Below are 18069 nucleotides of genomic sequence, written 5' to 3'. Positions count from 1 at the left end.
TTTGTTCTTGTTACTCGTTAAACATTTCAGCATTTGAATTTGATAATTTGTATTTTTCTTTAGATCTCCTTCCTATTTCTCATCAGAATATGCTCCCTTATTTTCCACCTTGGGCATAATGTTTTTCATGTTTCAAGTTTCAATGTTTTCTTTCAAGGATGTTTTAGGTTCTCTTATCTATGTCATTCTTTTATATACCCTTGTCCCTAGCTGAGATTTCCTTTGCATTAATAATTGGATCACTTATTTTCTTTTCTAGGGGGACACTGGACCCACAGGACCTCCAGGTGCCCGGGGAATTAGAGGAGCACCGGTGAGTTATCTGTTTCCTTTTGGCAGCTATTTCAGTTTGTCAACAGGATCATCCCAAAGTAGATGTGAGAAACAAACCAATAAAAATGGTTTTGTCTTATCTAGAGGGCTTACTTCTCAAATTATTTTAAGAGGTAAAATGAGTATTATTTTCTCGATTTTAAGAAAGAAAAATTAAGATCCCTACCAATGAAAATAACTTAATTGAAGTAATACAGGTTAAAAAACTGAAAAAGCCAAAGCTGTGACTTGCCCTAAATCCCCTGAATTTGTCTATTCCTCTTTCTGTGACACCACATATTTTCTGCATATGCTTTTGTGTTCTTCTTTCTCTTCTCCTTCATTGCCTTCATTAATGGGAAATCAACCTAAGATGAGTATATCAGCAACAGTTTGGGAAGGAGAAATATCAAATGACAACCTGAGGAAAGCATGTGCAAGGAGGTAGCCCTACAAGTATGCTGAATTTTTGGTGAAAGGTTTAGGAATTCATGTATATGTATGTATATAAATATTAGCTTCTTTTTTGACATTGGCTGGTGGACCCACTTCCCTTTCTCACATCAGCTTCCTCCATGGACTCCTACCCTATCTTAGAAGATCTGAACAGTCCAAAGTGTAAGCAAAGTGTAACCTAAGATGGCACTGAAGGTTCTGGAGCAGTGGTGTCTGAGAGCACATTATCTAAGTCACATTCTGAAAGCTCTGGAGGATTCAGAAAAAAAATGTTGGGTTTGGGTTGGTTTTATTTTTATTTGGGGAAAAGGATGAATCCAGGCTTATGATTTTCATCATCATAGGGAGTTGAAGGAGGAAACTCTTCCTGACAATGCAAATCAGTAAATGTTCTACACTTTATAGTCTTGAAAAGCTTCCTGAAGCACTAAGAGATTAAGGGATTTACCTAAGGTTTAGTAATATGTGTCTAGACTAGGATTGGAATCTAGGTTCTCTTGATTCACAGATCAATCCTAATCCCCTATTGCAAGAGTTCCCAAGTGTTTTAGGTCCTTGTATCTCTTGGTTTTAAGTAAACCTTTTTTGAACCTCCATTTAGTATGAAAAGGAAATAAATTCTAGAATTTACTAGGGAGTCATTAAGTATTTATTATGTACCTCCTATATACCAAGCTACAATCATAGGGCAGTTAACTGGTGCAGTAGATAGAATTCTAGACCTGAAGTCTGGAAGACTCATCTTCCTGAGTTCAAATTCAACCACTGACACTTCTTAACTGTGTCACCCCAGATAAGTCACTTAACTCTGTGTCAGTTTTCTCATCTGTAAAATGAAATGGAGAAGGAAATGACAAATTACTCTAGTACTTCTACAGAGAAAACCTCAGGTAGGATCAAATATAATCCCTACCTTCATGTAAACTATAGTCAGTCTATTAGGCACTGGACTTATAGCAACATGTGCTAGATACTGTATTAAGTGCTGGTGATACAAAGGAAGGTAAAAGTCCCTGCTCTTGAGAATAAAGGATATTTATTGCATATAAGAATGAAAATATATTCATTAATTTCGATGAGATAATATAGTGATCTACTAAATATCCCTTCCATCCCTTATTTTGCATTAAAAAAGGGAAGAAAGGAGGACATGGGAGGGATTGGCATCACAGTGGCAGATTAGAGTGGCTGCATTTTTACCTATGTTTTTCTCCCTTTAGGGTAAAAATGGATCACCTGGCTCTCCTGGAGACCCTGGCCAACCAGGTAACCCAGTAAGTACCTGTCAAATGCCAAATAAAGGAAGAAATAAGTAACTGGCCCAATCCAAGTCAGGTGCAACTCGTAACTTACAGTTTCTCACTTCTCAGGCTTAGGTGTATAGAGTACCTCGACAGACTGCGACTGAAAGAAGGGGAGAACTTAGTTCTTCTTTACATCCAAGCATCAGCTTTATCTCAAGCAGACCCCCAAAAGGGCACATTGTTCTTTAGCCAAGGGAACCAGAAGGCGGTACTTGGACTGATTGCACATTTCCTCAGGCAGAGAGAGTAATGAGCTTGTCTGTCATCTCAGGGCATATTTATGGGCACTGAAAATAGGCAACTTCCCAGTGGGGAGCAAAACAAATGGGAATCTTCAGATCAATGGAGGAAGAGTAAAATGATTTGGTGTTAAGCCACTGGCAATGGAGAAAAATGCCAGGAAGAAAAGTATACTGAAGGCTCCTGGGAATGGTCAGAACAAAGCAAACCCTAAGTAGCTTTCCAAGGAAAGCTTTCCAAAGAGGTTTCATTTCTATTATAATGGAAAAAATTGCTTATGTAGCTCTGCTTACTGAACATAGTCCACTCCCTGCTTCTAAAATTACATTTCCAATATTAAATCACACACACACACACACACACACACACACCTTTTCTTTAATCTTTAATATTTTATCTTTTCCAATTTCATACAAAATAGTTTTCAACATTCAACTTTTTGTAAGGTTTTGAGTTCCACATGTTTCTACTCACCTCCCTTCCCTCCTCCCTCCCCATGAAAGCAAGTAATACATATGTTCATGTTAGTCATGTTGTGAAAGAAGATCAGACCTAAAGGTAAAAACATGAGAAAGAAAAAAAAAACATAAAACAAGTTTTAAAAGGTGAAATTATTTTGCTTTGGTCTGCATTCAGACTCCAGTTTTTTTTTCTCTGAATGTGGATGGTATTCTCCATCACAAGCCTTTTAGAATCAGTTGTCCTTAATCACTGAACTGCTGAGAGGAGCTAAGTCTAAAACTAGTTGATCATCACACACACACACACACACACACACACACACAAATATTTTTTTTCTTAAACAAAATCACCATTGGATCAGTTTCAAAATTTCTCTTACAATTTCAGACCTAGAAGCAATCTCAGAGGTCTTCTAGTCTATTGATTAAATGAATAAGAATCCTCTTTTAGTATCACTGCATTCTGTGATTTGATGAACCCCAATAAGTGGTCAGTCAGAAGATAACTATCTAAATGAGTATGTTCCAAGGATGCTGCCATTTTTCAAAGTACCGCTGGACCTCTATTTGTAAAATGGTTTGTAAGGGCAATCAAGGACTATTGAAGAAAGTCACTTTAATTTATTTATGTTCATTCATCATTTTTATCCAAAATGCTATTTTCCTGTCTACTCCTAGTCCCCCTCCCACTCATCCATAAGAGATCTCTTTGGATTTATGTTTTTTTTAAATCAAAGTTAAATGTATTCTGATAGAAAGAATTTGTTATTTAAAAAAGAAATTTGCAGATCTTTCTCACATTTCAGCAATTGATTAACCTGTTTCCATTTTCACTTTAAATGTCCTCAAGATAATTTTGATTAGTTGAACTTCTTAATAAGCATTTTTCCTTTTATTTGACTTTCCCCTCCAGCACTTCACACAATTTCTATAATATAATTCCTCTAATTCTTACAATATAATTCCTATAATAATGCACCCATCTACTTCATAATATTTTAGAAATAAACTTATATTCTAAATTTTAAAAAATCTATCCCAAATGGATTCAGGTTATAAAAAACAGTGACTTTGGAGTCAGAAAACTTAAGTTCAAAACACACCTCTGATGCTTACTGCATGTATGTCTTTGGTCTAATCTCTAAACTGTGGCCTTCAGATTCTTTTTCTGTAAAATGAGGATGTTGGACAAGAAGACTTCTCACATCCTTTCCACTTCTATATCTATGATCCTATAATGCCATGTCTCAAAAGAATGAGCTTTTCTCTAATAATATCATAGTTATCTGTGCATGCCCAGGTAAGGTAAAGTCCAACCCCTACTAGACTGACTATAGCTTACATGAAGGCAGGGATTATATTTTGGGTAAAGTACTCAGCAGAGTGTTTTACATACAAGTACTTAATATTTGTTAAGCTAAATTTAATTATAGTCTCTGACTCCCATTTTTTCTGTATACTAAGTTACTCTGGTTTCTTGGCACTTGTAGCAAAATAAATATGAAAGAAGAGATTATAACTAGGACTGATCTGGGTTTTTGTTTTCATTGTTGTCTATTTGTATTTGTAGGGGCAGAAAGGAAACAAAGGGGATAATGGCAGTCCCGGACTTCCAGGATTCCAGGGACCTCGGGGACCTCCGGTAAGCAGAGAACTTCCCAGTAGGATCATGGATATTTAATTTAAAGGCAGGCTACATACTTTTTTCATCTAGACTCCATTTTTCAGTTGCTAGCTCCAGAATTCACACAGTTCCATCTCTTCAGGTAGAAAGGGATAGGTGGCTGTTCTTAGGTTAATAAGTCTTTAGGATCAAAAGTGACTTAGAGATCCTTCAAGCAAATCCCTCATTTTATAGATGAAGCAACTAAAACACAGAGGGTTAAGCAGTTTGCTCAAGATTCAGAAAATGAAAGTAACTATTGTCATTTGGGGGACAACTTAAAAGGAGGAAAAATCAGTAATTCTAGAATGAATCTATATCTCTAGGCTTTGCTACTAGGAAATTCAAAATAATTCAGTGCATTCCTATTCCTTTCTCTGCCACTCAGAAACTGAGTCTGAAGTGGTTTCTCAGAAATAGTCCTCAAAAAGAAATAATAGATGAACTTTGAGATAGTATTAGACAGAGCCAGATGTCCTGGCTCTGCCACAAACATGGAACATATCCATGGGGAAAGTTTAAGTTTCATTACCTGTAAAATGGGAATAATGCTTGCAGTATTCACTTCATATAGTTTTTATGAGAAAAACATAAACTCCAAAGTGTTATAGAAATATGAGATAATATAAGGAGAGAATTATTCACACAATAATTCTGGGGCAGATGAAATAGCAAGAGAGGGAAAGAGAAAAAAGCAAAAGAGAAAAATTGTAGTAAAATATAAAGCAGACATGTAAACATGTCATGTAAGACTCCCAAAGGCAGTCCAAACCAAATTAAAAGACAATTGGGAAATATTTTTTAAAATATGAATAAATATAGTAAAATGTTAATTTGTCATTTCTAAGTCAATAGAAGCCTGAAGAGATTTCTATGTATGATTTAGCAATGCATTTCTATTTGAGTAAAAAAAAACATTCTAAGATCAACAAACCAAAAAAACAATTTGAGTCCCACTTTATTACTTCATAGCTATGGAGCTGGGTCAAGTCATTTAACTTTTCTGGTGACAGTTTCTTCATCTGTAAAATGGAGGCAATAACATTTACATTACCTACTCTTAAGGGAGGCCTAGCACCTTTGGTGTGAGGACTGCCAAGCTTTTTTTTAAAACTGTGCATTCACCTTTCATATTCATCTGTCAACCAACTCTGAACTGTGACAACTGTAGCATGCATAATTGACCACCCCAGTAAACAGTCTCAGAAGATGGCTAAACTGAATTGAGGATAACAAACAGGTCTCAAACCCATTGGAGAGTTAGGAGGGATGTCTTCCCCAAGCATGTGAAGACTTCTCTCAGCAGAATGTATTGATGGAAACATTTGTTCCAATGGCCACAAAGGCTACTGAAGCAGATAGAGGACTTCAAGTTTGGTTAGTCATTAAAGACATTAAAAACACCATGATCAGCTACTATATCTTGGGTCATTGTCAATCATCCTGACTTTTGTCTTGTCACTGATAATTCAGAAAAAGAGAGTGAAGCTGACTTCCTCACTTAAATCCAATTCATGAGTAAGTCAAGTCATCGTGACATGATGTCATTGGTCTGCTTCAAAAATTAAGGACAGACAACAACTTATTTCACAAGTTAATATGGGGAAAAGCACTTTGAACCTTTAAAAAGCTTATATAAATAAGAACTAATTTATTATCATTATCATTAACCAGGAGGATAGAAATATCTCCCGTGACTGAATCTCAGCTTCAATTTACAAAGCAGGACATGTTCTGAATCTTAGGGTAGCACACTAGAGTTACCTCTTAATTTGTAAGTGTGCCCAAACAAGCATAATACTGTTAGTAAAATCTACTATTCTGTGAAAATAAACAACAGAACTGAATTCTCAGAGTTGTTGTGAAGAATAAATGAGATAAAAATTGCTTAGCACAGTGCTTAGCTGTGTAAATATTGTTTCTATTACTGTTCAGTTTTGTTTAACTCTTTGTGATCTCATTTGGGGTTTGCCATTTCCTCCTCCAACTCATTTTAACAGTGAGGAAACTAAGGAAAGCTGGGTTAAGTTACTTCTCCAGGGTTACACACCTAGGAAATATCTGAAGCAACATTTAAACTTAGGAAGATAAATGTTCCTGACTTCATGCTCAGCAAATCTATCTACTGTGCTGCCTACTTGGTCCATGTAAATGTTAGCTGTCATTATTATTATTAATTCCAAGATTTGGTGAGTCTCAAAATTTTCACTAGCAGTTTCCTGGGTAAGTCACTTTACTTTTCAAGGCCTATGTCTTCTTAATCTTTCTAAACAACATTTTGAACTTTTAATGCTCTTTCTAGGTCTAACATTATATGTACTTTGGTTTTAATATTTAACATTTTATGTTCATTTTCTGTATTCTACTTTCTGTAATTTTCTAATTCTAATATTCTCTGTTGTCTATTTGAAAATTCTGTGTTTCTTGTTCTTTGTCTCATTATGAGATGACTCCTAGTTTTAATATACTTTGTTCTTTGTTCTAATGATTTATGTTCTCTATTCTACAGTATTTTCCAGTTCTGACATTCTGTGTTCTTTGTTTGTACATATTATGCTTCTTGTTCTAATTGTGTATGTTCCACCTTCTAACATTGTCTTCTAAGTTATATTCTAGTTCTAACATCTTATGTTCTTTATTCTAATAGTTTATGCCCTTCATTCTGACATTTTGTTTTCTAAAACATCTTCCAGTTCTAAAATCTGTAGGTTTTTTAAACTTTTTATTGATCTAACAGTCTGTGTTCTAAAGTCCCAAACAATTTGAAAATCTATATTCCCTTCTAATAGTCTCAAAAATGTGTCTCTGTATTCACAAGCCAGGATAATGGGGAATCACTAAATAATATCACCTCAAATACTAATAGTCACATAAAAGCAAAGATATCCTAGTTATGAATGAATGGAATAATTTCTAAATCCCACTATATTATTTGCTCTATCTCATTAGAGTGGCAGAATAATATAGTGAAAACAGCAAGGTCCAGTCTGCTCTGGGCAGAACAAAAAAGAGCTACTAGCTTTGAAATCTTGAGTTTAAAAAAAATAAAGCTAAAAAAAAACCTTCCCTCTCTAGGCTTCATTGTTTAGTATATAAATTGAAGGAATAGTACTAGACAGAATTTAAGGTCATTTCCTCATTAATCTCATAAATGTTTATTGAATAAACATTCTGGGATCCCATCCTCTGTCTCTTCCTCTGAGATGTCAACATTAGAACAGAAAGAAGACCAGAGGCAGAAGCAATGTGACCATTGGTAGCCAATCAAGAAGATATAAAGATATACTGTGATAACTTTTATCAAAAGGCAACAAATCACATAGTCTCAAACAAGCTAAACGTTTGCATAATCTGAGTGCGCAAAGGGAGTTCTCATTCTAAGAATCAAACATTTGCCTGGATAAATACATTGTTTCCAAACACTTATCTCTAAATGCTACAATACTAGTAGTCATATCACACATTTTAACTCTTTAGTATATAGCCTTAGTCGTTTGCTACCCAAACTGGTTGGTATGTTTCTCATCACCTTAAATAGATTAAGGTTAAAGTGATGCTCCTTAATAGCAGAGATGATCTTCCAAAATCTGCTATACTAAATAGAACACAGAATTTGGGAGGATCAGGTTTTAAGCTTGACTTCATTCACTGTGTTGATATAAGAACCAACTCTGTGAAGGTGGAAAAGTCACTTCTCTCTGAGCTTTAGTTTTTCTTACCTCTAAATTTAAGGGGTTTGTACTACATCACCATTCTTAAAACTTTTTGTCTCAATCACTTTACACTCTTAAAATTTATTGAAGGACCCTTGGAGTTTTTGTTTACATAGTCTATATTAATATTTACTTATTAAAAGTTAAAATTAATCACTTTTTTATTTTTAATTTTACATAAAGATAATTTTAAATATTGATTTTGGGTAAGATTTTGGATTCTACATTCTTCTGCCTCCCTTTCTTCCATCCCTCCTCTCCATGAAAGCAAGTAATCAAGAGAATATAGGTTATATATGTACAATCATAATTAACATATTTCCATATTAGTTATGTTATGAAAAAAGAGTCAAAACTAATGGAGAAAATCATAAGAAAGAAAACACACAAATTTTAAAAAGTTAAAATAGTATGCTTTGCGTCTGCATTCAGACTCCATAGTTCTCTGTCTGGACCCAGATGGCATTCTCCATCACAAATCTTTTAGAACTGTCTTTGATCACTGAACTGCTAAGTCTGATCATAGCTGATCATCACACAGTATTACTCTTAATGTTTACAATATTCTGCTAATTTCACTCAGTATCAAAAACTAATCATTTTAAAGATGCACTTACCAATTTTACAATAATTAAAATAAACTCATAATTTATGAAAATAATTACATTTTTAAAACAAAAGAAGTGAGAAAATAACATTATTTTACATGTTTTTGCAATTTTCTCTAATATATGGTTTAATAGAAGACAATTGTATTCTGATTTCTGCATCTGTTTTCAACTGTTAGGATAAGGTTTATGGTTGAAGTGTACTAAGAAAATATGACCTCATACAGATATGCAATTAGACTAGGCAAGCTACATCTTAGTATTATTATGAAAATAGTTTTTACCTCACAGATCCCATAAGGGGTCTCAGAGACCCCCCCACAGATCTTCAGACCATGCTTGAAAAACCACTAGTTGATGCCTTTGAAACTTGAAATTTTATAGCACCAGATATGTTTAACTTCCTCAAAACAGCACTCAACGGTATCAGACTTGGAATTTCTTGGAGTTACCCAGAGTAACAGGTAGCAAGTGTTACCTTGCAAGTGTTACTTGCTTCCCATCCAACACTTGCAACCTATGTGACTTTGGATGAATCACTAATTTCTGTGATTTTGGATGAATCACTAATCTCTAACTTCAAATTCCTTATTTACAAAATAGGAAAAGTGATACTAATTATAGCTGCTTCAGAGGACCATTGTAAGGAGAACTAGAATATTGGTATTATTCCTTAGAGAATAAAACAATTCTTATCTAGGTCAAAGGATTGTTATGAAGATCAAGTGAGGTAGTATTATAAAAAGACTATCTAAATTGAGAAGCACCTCTATACAAATATAAGGAATTATTTTTTCTGGATCCTGTTCTCTCCATTTCTCAATCTCCTTAAACTTGCAATGATTTGCAAATAAGAATATACATTCTATTACCTTACAATGTAAGCAACAAGTTGGTAGGGACCTCCTTTGTCCATCTCTAGCACCCAGAGTAGGTTCTGTCACACAGTAGGTGCTTAATAAATATTTGTTGATTGTTTGGAATAGCCAGTGATGATTAACTTGTACTTGATGGGTAGTAGATTGACTAGTTGGTTAATATTTGGACACCATGCATGGCTTAACTTTTCCATAATTGTAATTGTTTCACAGGGAGAACAAGGAGAAAAAGGAATCCCTGGAAAAGAGGCAAGTATTCAGCATGTTTTAAATCTTTATTGATCAAATGATGAAATGGATTTGAAAGGACTTTGTATACTATAAAATACTTTGTTAACTCTATAGTCAGACAAGTTTTTTTTTTCAAAAGCCTGTGGATATATTTTATGTCCCCAGGGGTTATATAAATACCTGATGCTTAAAGTTTTATTTATTTTAATATTTTATTCTTCCCCAGCTACATGCAAAAACAATTTTTAACATTGATTTTAAAATTTGAGTTCTGAATTCTTCCCCTTCTTTCCATCCCACCCCCACATTGAGAAAACAATAAATTTAATATAGGTTATAAATGTGTAGTCATACAAAAAATTTCCATAATAGCCATTTTATGAAAGACAACATAGACCCTCTAAAAAAGAAACTTCAAGAAAAATAAAGTTTAAAAAAAAAGATATGCTTAACAGTTTCTCAAATACCATGAACTCTTTCTTTGAGGATGGATAGATTCTTTAATATTAATCTTCAGAATTTCCTTGCATCACAGTATTGCTAAGAAAAGCTGTCATTCACAGCTGATAATCCTCCAATAATGTTATTACTTTGTAAATGATACATTCCACTTTGTATCAACCCATGTAAGTCTCTCCAGGTTTCTCTGAGTTCATCGTGCTCATTATTTCTTATAAGTAGAATGGCATTCCATGATAATCATATACCACAGTTTGTTTAGCCATTCCCCAACTGATGGACATCCCCTCAACTTTCAATTCCTTTCCATATTAAGGATCACATCACCCATGTAAGGCCTCACTCTTCTATAGCATGGCAGAATTCTGGGAAAGCACCCAAAGTTATGGCATCCCATCCCAAATATGACAAAAGTTTATTACTGCTGACCTTCATCTTATAAATTTACAATTTTGTTATCGGTTCTTAAAACTAAATCAGAAATTGCATCTTTAGATATGAGCTTTTTTGTAGGTAATACTCGATATGTTTTTTGAAAATAATAGCTTAGTTTTTAATTGAATTTTTAATTGCCTTTTTAATTATAATGGCTTCATATTATCATTATCTCAAGTGTGTCTTTCAGAGTGAGTTTCATAATCAACAGTATGGATGAAGGATCTATTTCAAGTAATCCTAATAATTTATATTTTTGGGGAGACCTTGGCAGATCTGATTCAGTTATTATGTTTGTTTCTTTATTTGTTTTTTCATACAGCTAGCAAAGAACTTTCCATAGAAATAGTAATGTCAGCTCTGCTATTTTCATTTGTACCCTCCTGTTATCCTTATTAATATTCTCTTTTAATCTTTGCATGGTTGTTTGGTGTTGTTGTGGTTGATAGTTTTGTAAGAAGCTAATTCAACCACTCCTCCATTTTGTGAGCATTCTTTTCATGAAAAATAGGTCATATAATTTACTTATGTCAGTCACAAGACATCAAAATACACTGAAACTGAACAAATCAATGGGGGTGCCACCATGAACTGGGAAACTCCTATTTTTCTCTCAGGATTCTACATGTATATCATACATGATCATCTAGCATTTGGCCTGAAATGATGGAACCAATGCAAAGCTATATGTTAAATATTTATAAAGCTTAATATATTCTTTTTAGTTAAAAATAAATAGAAATGGTTCTCATATTTTCTTTGTATATTCCAAGTAGTTGTCTTATTTACAAATACCCCACTTTGGGGACTACTGTCTTAGAACATCTTTCCTGAACTCAGAGGACCTTAGTCTATTAATAAATGGAAATAACTGTCTCCTTTGACTGTCTCATGGAATGTTGAGCAAATTAAATAGGTGAGTATATTTAAAATGCCTCCTTACTCTAAAACATTATATAAATAGGTGTTACTATTATTGATGCTAGTCTAAGCCTTTCAGGTCAATGTTATCCATTCTTTCAAAAGGAGAACAAAGACTAAGAATCATCTTCTTAATATTTCTCCAGAAACTCTAATCTGTTTTTCATATTATTTCATATTCATATTTTTCATGTTTTTCATATTATTTCATATCATACTATTTCCTCTTATTGTTCCTGGCTCCCTAGTTATATACACAGAAAACTTCATGTTCCAGGTTCATGTTTCTGTTCACCATTGTTGTTCTTTCACAGGGTGCCTCAGGTAGACCAGGAGAACAAGGTGCAAAAGGAGAAAGGGTATGTAGGAGAAATTCATTCTCTCCTAAACTGAAATAGAAGATCTAAGTTCCATAACCAGATATGTTACATTTCAGTAACCTTGCAACCCTGGGAAAGTGATGTTACCTTTCTAAGCCTTCGTTTCTCATCTGTAAAATGGGCATAACAATTCTTGTCCATCCTAACTCACTGGGTTGTTGTAAATAGAGTGTTTTGCAAGTCACAATGCCCTTCATGAATGTGAGTTAGTGTTATTGAGTAGATCACACACATATATGTATATCCTTATAGCTTATCCCAGTCCAGAAAATAACTCTGAGCCATAAAGACAATATTGATTTTTCTTTTTTTAATGGGTATATAAATCTTCATGGAGTTTTTCTCTTGGCTAGTTATTAAGAAAGAAAAACCATTGAAATGATAAACATAAAGGTGATTGATCGCACAGAAAAGAGGCAACATGTCAAAAAGAATGAATATTGCACTGAGATAGCTAGATGTTACAGTGGATTGAGTCTGGAGTCACGTCTGATGTCACATTCAGCCTCAGACACTCACTAGCTCTGTGACCCTGGACAAGTCACTTAACCACTCTCTACCTTAATTTTCTCAACAGTAAAGTTTATAGTATTATTTATAGTATCTACCACCAAGGTTATTATGAAAATCAAATGACATAATATTTGTAAAGTACTTAGTGCCTCATATATAATAGGCTTCATATTAGTAAATTCTATTCTTTCCATTGTCTTTTCCTCACTTCCTATCTTCCTCTCTCCCTTCCTCCTTTATATAAAGCTTGATATGGGAAGCTAGGTGGTACAGTGGATGGGAGTCAGCAGGAAGGGAGTTCAAATCCAGCCTCAGACACATGATTCTTACTTGCTCTGAGACACTGGGCTAGTCACTTAACCCTGATTGCCTTGCATTCAGCACCATCTCTAATCATCCTGATTCATATCTGACCACTGGACTCAGTGACTCCAGAGGCGAGGTTGGTGACTTAGCACAGCCTTCTCACTCAAATCCAATTCAAGTGCTTATCCTGGTATCATCTCTCTGATATCATGGTCTACTTTGAGAACAAAGGACAAGCATCATCAACAAAGCATGATATATTATTTTTAGTTAAAAAAAAATAGAAAGGTGTCTTATATTTTTCCCTTTGTTCTCTTCCCTCTTTTCTCTCTCCCTCCTTTTCCCATCTTCCTTCCTTCTTTTGTTCCCTCACTCTGTCACTCCCTTCTTTCATCTTTCTCTTCCTTCTTTCTTCTCCTCCTTCCTTCTTTCCCTCCTTCCTCCCTTCTTTCCTTCCTTCTACCCTTATTTCCTTCCTTCTTTCCATTCATTTTTTCTTCTTTCCCTGTGAATCAGGACATCTTAGTACTAATATCAGTTATCCCATTCATTTGCTAATTGACCTTGGTTCATTTACAACTCTAATCTGGACATCCTTTTCCTCATATATAAAATCAGGAGGCGGAAGTGGATGATCTCTAATAGCCTTTCTGGGTTGAAAAATTTGTGTTCTACCTTCCAGCTCTAATATCCTACATTTTAACATTTCTTCCATTTCAAATGTTCTAAACTAAATATGTCTATTTTCATTTGACAAAGTTTCAGACATGAAAACATGCATGGCATGGTGTTTGCCCAGTGCTGAGTTTGTCATCGGATGTGAAAAGGGAACAGATTTTTCCATAATGAATGTTGGCAACACCAGGATTTAATAAGATTTTCTTTACATTTGCCTAAAAGGGAGTTGGGTGGAGGAAAAATCATTTTTGCAACAAAGTTGGTTGTGTGTGTGTGTGTGTGTGTGTGTGTGTGTGTGTGTTTTAACAGCCATGAAAACTGCTTCTCCTCACAGTGAAAATATATATCCAGGCTGCCTTGAAACCCCCACATGTGTTGCTTGTTACACAACCACTCAGAATGGCAGCCTCCAGTTCCCCTTGTTGTCATGGCCCCCGCAAGGGGATGCATCTCAGCTTCCTTTGCAAGTTCTAAGAGTGACGTGGCAGCTTCTTCCACTGTGTCAGGAGGAAGCAGAGAGAGTGGGTCTCCATATGGAAATTTCTCAGTAACTGATTAGCTCCAGCCAAAGGAGGACAATCAGGAGAGTGAGGGGACCTGAAGACCCTTTAGTGTGAGGGTTAACCAGAACAACTGGGGGGAGTCACATTTTGATGGAATGAGCCTCAAATTTGGAGTTCGATTACCTAGATTCGAATCCTTTTACTATTACTCTCTGTGTGACCTCAGTTAATGTCTCTTATCTCGGATTCCTCATTTGCAAAATGAGGGAGTTGGATGACTTCTACCTTCTAACTCTAATCTATGAGTCTATATTTTAAAAGTCACATAATTGTTGTTTTCTAATGTCTAATAGTCTAGCATGTGGAACAGGCATTAGATTTATTTTGTGTGGCTCTAAATGGTAAAAACTAGAAAATCAGAGGAATAAAGCTCTCTGTTCCATAAAAGAAAGAAATTCTTTTTAATTTAAAGCCATCCAGGGGCATCTAGGTGGCACAGTGGATAAAGCACCAGCCCTGGAGTCAGGAGTACCTGGGTTCAAATCCAGTCACAGACACTTAATAATTACCTAGCTGTGTGGCCTTGGGCAAGCCACTTAACCCCATTTGCCTTGCAAAAACCTAAAAAAAAAAATTTAAAGCCATCCAGAAATGAAATAGATTCTATCTAGAAGGAGGTAAACCCCCGTCATTAGAAGTATTCTAACAGAATCTGAGCTTTCTGGTAAGTCAGAACAATTCTTATTATATGTGTAATTTGGACTGGAAGACCCCTGAATTCCCTTTAGACTATGAAATTTTCTGATTCCTAGAGCCCCTTACTGTAGGACAAATATGATATTGTAGAAAAAGTTGAGGCCTGGGAGCCAAAAAATCAGTCAGAGTAAGAAGACCTCATGCCTAATCTCAACTGGAAAGTCAATGTCTCCAAACCTCAGTTTTCAAATCTATAAAAGTGGTACGATGATCCTTGTGCTACCAATATAACAAAGATATTGTGGGAATTTATTGAAATATTTTTTAAAATGTTGTGCCTCTGTAAGAGATCACTGGTCATTTGAGCTTGTTCTTTGATACTGGAATCATACATCTGCCATAAGGCTATCCTCTGACTTTGAGATTCAAATGTACCCTTCCTGGGTACATGGTGAAAGCATTACTTGTTTGGTTTGTTTGAGAGGTTTTTAAAGGCAATCAGGGTTAAGTGACTTGATTTACCCAAGGTTTTATGCTTGTCTGAGACCACATTCTCATTCAGGTCCTCCTGACTCCAGGAGAGGTCCTCTGTCTACTGCACCACCTAGCTGACACATGGTGATTGTGTTTTTGAAGACTAAGAGCAAGAGGGAAAATCCTCATGAAATATAATTTAAGAATCTCAGACATCTACACACAAGCACACATATGGAAGTTTGTTGTAGTAACTTGAGCATTGAAATCTTGGTCAGAAGATCTAAATTTTAATACTGATCATTCTGTTCACTACTTTCATAACTTTGCACAAATTGATTTCTTGACTTCAATTTCCTCAACTGAAAATGAGCAAATTGAACCGGATGATGCCTAACATCCATTCCTGTTTTAAATAATATGGGCATTCTTGGTTCATGGACTCTCTGAAGAATATAGCTGTCTTTCTTGCTAAACTATGGTTAAGACAACAGTGCTCACACTTTGGACTAAAGGAGAGAACAGACAAGATTTTAGTCCTTATGTAACTTTAGGGGTTGTGTATCCTTGATCTTGAAGACATAGAATGCCTAATGATTGAAAATTACTTTTATAAAGTGGGGAAGCATAATGGAATTATCCCAGGTTTTAGAATCACTCACTTGAAGTTGTACAATTTTTGACACATTTTTCTCTGCACCTCTTTTTCCTCTTTCTTCAGAAGAAAAGTTTGAATTAAAGAAAGACTAAAATTTCTTTTGTCTTTTACATTCTGTGTTCTAAGGTTCTTTCCAACCTTTTATATTCTAAGAGTCTATGGTCTAAAAGTCCTTCCAGTTCTAATCTTTTTATATTAAGGATCCTGATAATAATGACATAGGATTCTGATTCTATTTTGTTGGATTTTGGAACTGAGACCATGATTAAGAGGGATGGCTAGGGGCATTCGTATTATGCTGCTAGAGATGAAATCCTTTGACTGACACATGATGGACCAGAATGACTGCATTTGGGAAGAATGTTTTCATTAATCAAGAACAAAAGTCAAAGATTTGAAGACCATCAGATACCATATGTAAGATCACTTTCCCACCTGATACCAATACCATAATGAACACAGAGGGAATAGCAAAGAAGACCATTTATGCATATCATAGCAAAACAAAAATCAACGAAGATGTATAAAGGAGAATATACACCAGACAATATAGAATGAAGGAACTTTTCCATGGGGAAAGAAATAATTGAGTTCAACCAAGAGAGAGGATCCTTCATATCTCCCAAGAAGAAACTCCCCAAAATTTCTTGAGTAGCAAGTTGGACCTATAAACATGATAAATACTACAAGCTCCTCTTATGCCTTCCCAAAGTCTTTTCTTTCAGAAACCTGGAATGGGCTTCATGTCTTCTCTCTTCTCTCTTGAATATCCAAAATAACTTTAGTCTCAAAAAAGAAATGAAGTTTGATGAGTCTCCAGTGGGTGCATCCCCCACCTGAAGAATTCTCTAAAGGAGACTGGCAGAGAACTGAAACTCTCTCTTCTCATCAATTCTATCCCACTCAGAAAGTTCAGTATCAATGGATTTTAAAACAGGATTACAATTATTATTCTCCATGTCACTGTTGTTGTTTGGTCATTTCAGTTGTTTGATTCTATGTGAACCCATTTAGAGTCTTCTTGGCAGATACTGAAGTGGTTTGTTATTTCTATCTCAACTTCATTTTATAGATGAGGAAACAGAGGTAAACAGGGTGAAATGATTTGCCCAGGGTCATACAGCTAGTAAGTGTCTGTGTCAAGGTTTGAATTCAGGAATTGAGTCTTCCTGTCTCCAGGTGCAACTCTCTATCCACTGCCCCATGTAGTTGTCCATTATTCTCCATATCACTATTCTATGTTCTAATGAATCTTTCAGGTCTAATCTCAGTTTTACATACCAGGATTCATTCTGTGCGATTTCTATTTTAACATTCTCTTGGGGTGGATAGGTGGCGCAGTGGATAAAGCACCAGCCCTGGAGTCAGGAGTAGCTGGGTTCAAATCTGGTCTCAGACACTTAATAATTACCTAGCTGTGTGGCCTTGGGCAAGCCACTTAACCCCATTTGCCTTGCAAAAACCTAAAAAAAAAACCCAACAACATTCTCTCAACATCCTGTGTTCTAAAGATCCTTTTAATCCGATATTCTAGAAGCTTTTGTGAACATTACAGTCATATGTAGTACTGAATAAAACTCTTCAGCTATTTCTAGAAGTCAGCCACAGCTGACTCTAGATAGTGGGACCTGTTAAATATATATTCTACTTTCCAAGGCCTATCAAACTATTGGGAGTATTAGAACAAGGAGTCAAACTTCTAGATACTGGACATAATCAATATCATGGTTCTAAGTATATTATGTACTCATTTTTATATTTATGTGCCATTTCCTTCAACTAGGGAGATCCTGGAGTCAAAGGGGAGAAGGGCAGCCAAGGACAGAAGGGCCAGCCTGGGGAGCCAGGATTACCAGGTCATAAAGGCCACACAGGATTGATGGGCCCTCATGGACCTCCAGGAGAAAGTGGACCTGCTGGGCCTCCTGGACCACCAGGACAGCCAGGATTTCCTGGGGCAAGGGTAAGAGTGTTGGCTGAAATGCCCTACTCAGCCTCAAACTTTATTCATTTTTGATAGCTTTCTCTTGAGCTAAGCAAAACTCTTCATATTCTTAGAGAGCTACCTTTCTTGTTGACAACAGGAGTAGGGTAGTATAATGGATAGAGCATTAGATTTGGAATCAGTTATTCATACCTGAATAACCTTGGTCAAGTTAATTATCTCCTTAGTTCTCAGT

At 35.5% G+C, this 18069-nt stretch overlaps 1 protein-coding gene across 2 annotated transcripts in view; it reads left to right on the top strand.

Moving 5' to 3' along the window:
- The window catches only part of COL22A1 (collagen type XXII alpha 1 chain), a 665867-nt gene that overhangs the window by 628565 nt on the left and 19233 nt on the right, over positions 1-18069 (top strand). The window contains exons 55-60 of one of the 2 annotated variants that reach the window (XM_074202703.1): positions 260-313; positions 1989-2042; positions 4344-4415; positions 9849-9884; positions 11996-12040; positions 17673-17852. In XM_074202703.1, the coding sequence (XP_074058804.1) occupies positions 260-313; positions 1989-2042; positions 4344-4415; positions 9849-9884; positions 11996-12040; positions 17673-17852 (441 nt within the window). Of the gene's footprint in view, positions 1-259; positions 314-1988; positions 2043-4343; positions 4416-9848; positions 9890-11995; positions 12041-17672; positions 17853-18069 lie in introns of those variants that run through there. The other variant, XM_074202704.1, reaches the window with a different exon arrangement.

Source organism: Macrotis lagotis, chromosome X, assembly GCF_037893015.1.
Source record: "Macrotis lagotis isolate mMagLag1 chromosome X, bilby.v1.9.chrom.fasta, whole genome shotgun sequence".
Classification (NCBI taxonomy): Eukaryota; Metazoa; Chordata; class Mammalia; order Peramelemorphia; family Peramelidae; genus Macrotis; species Macrotis lagotis.
Note: the sequence above shows the minus strand (reverse complement) of the source record. Positions and strands in the feature narration are given on the sequence as shown.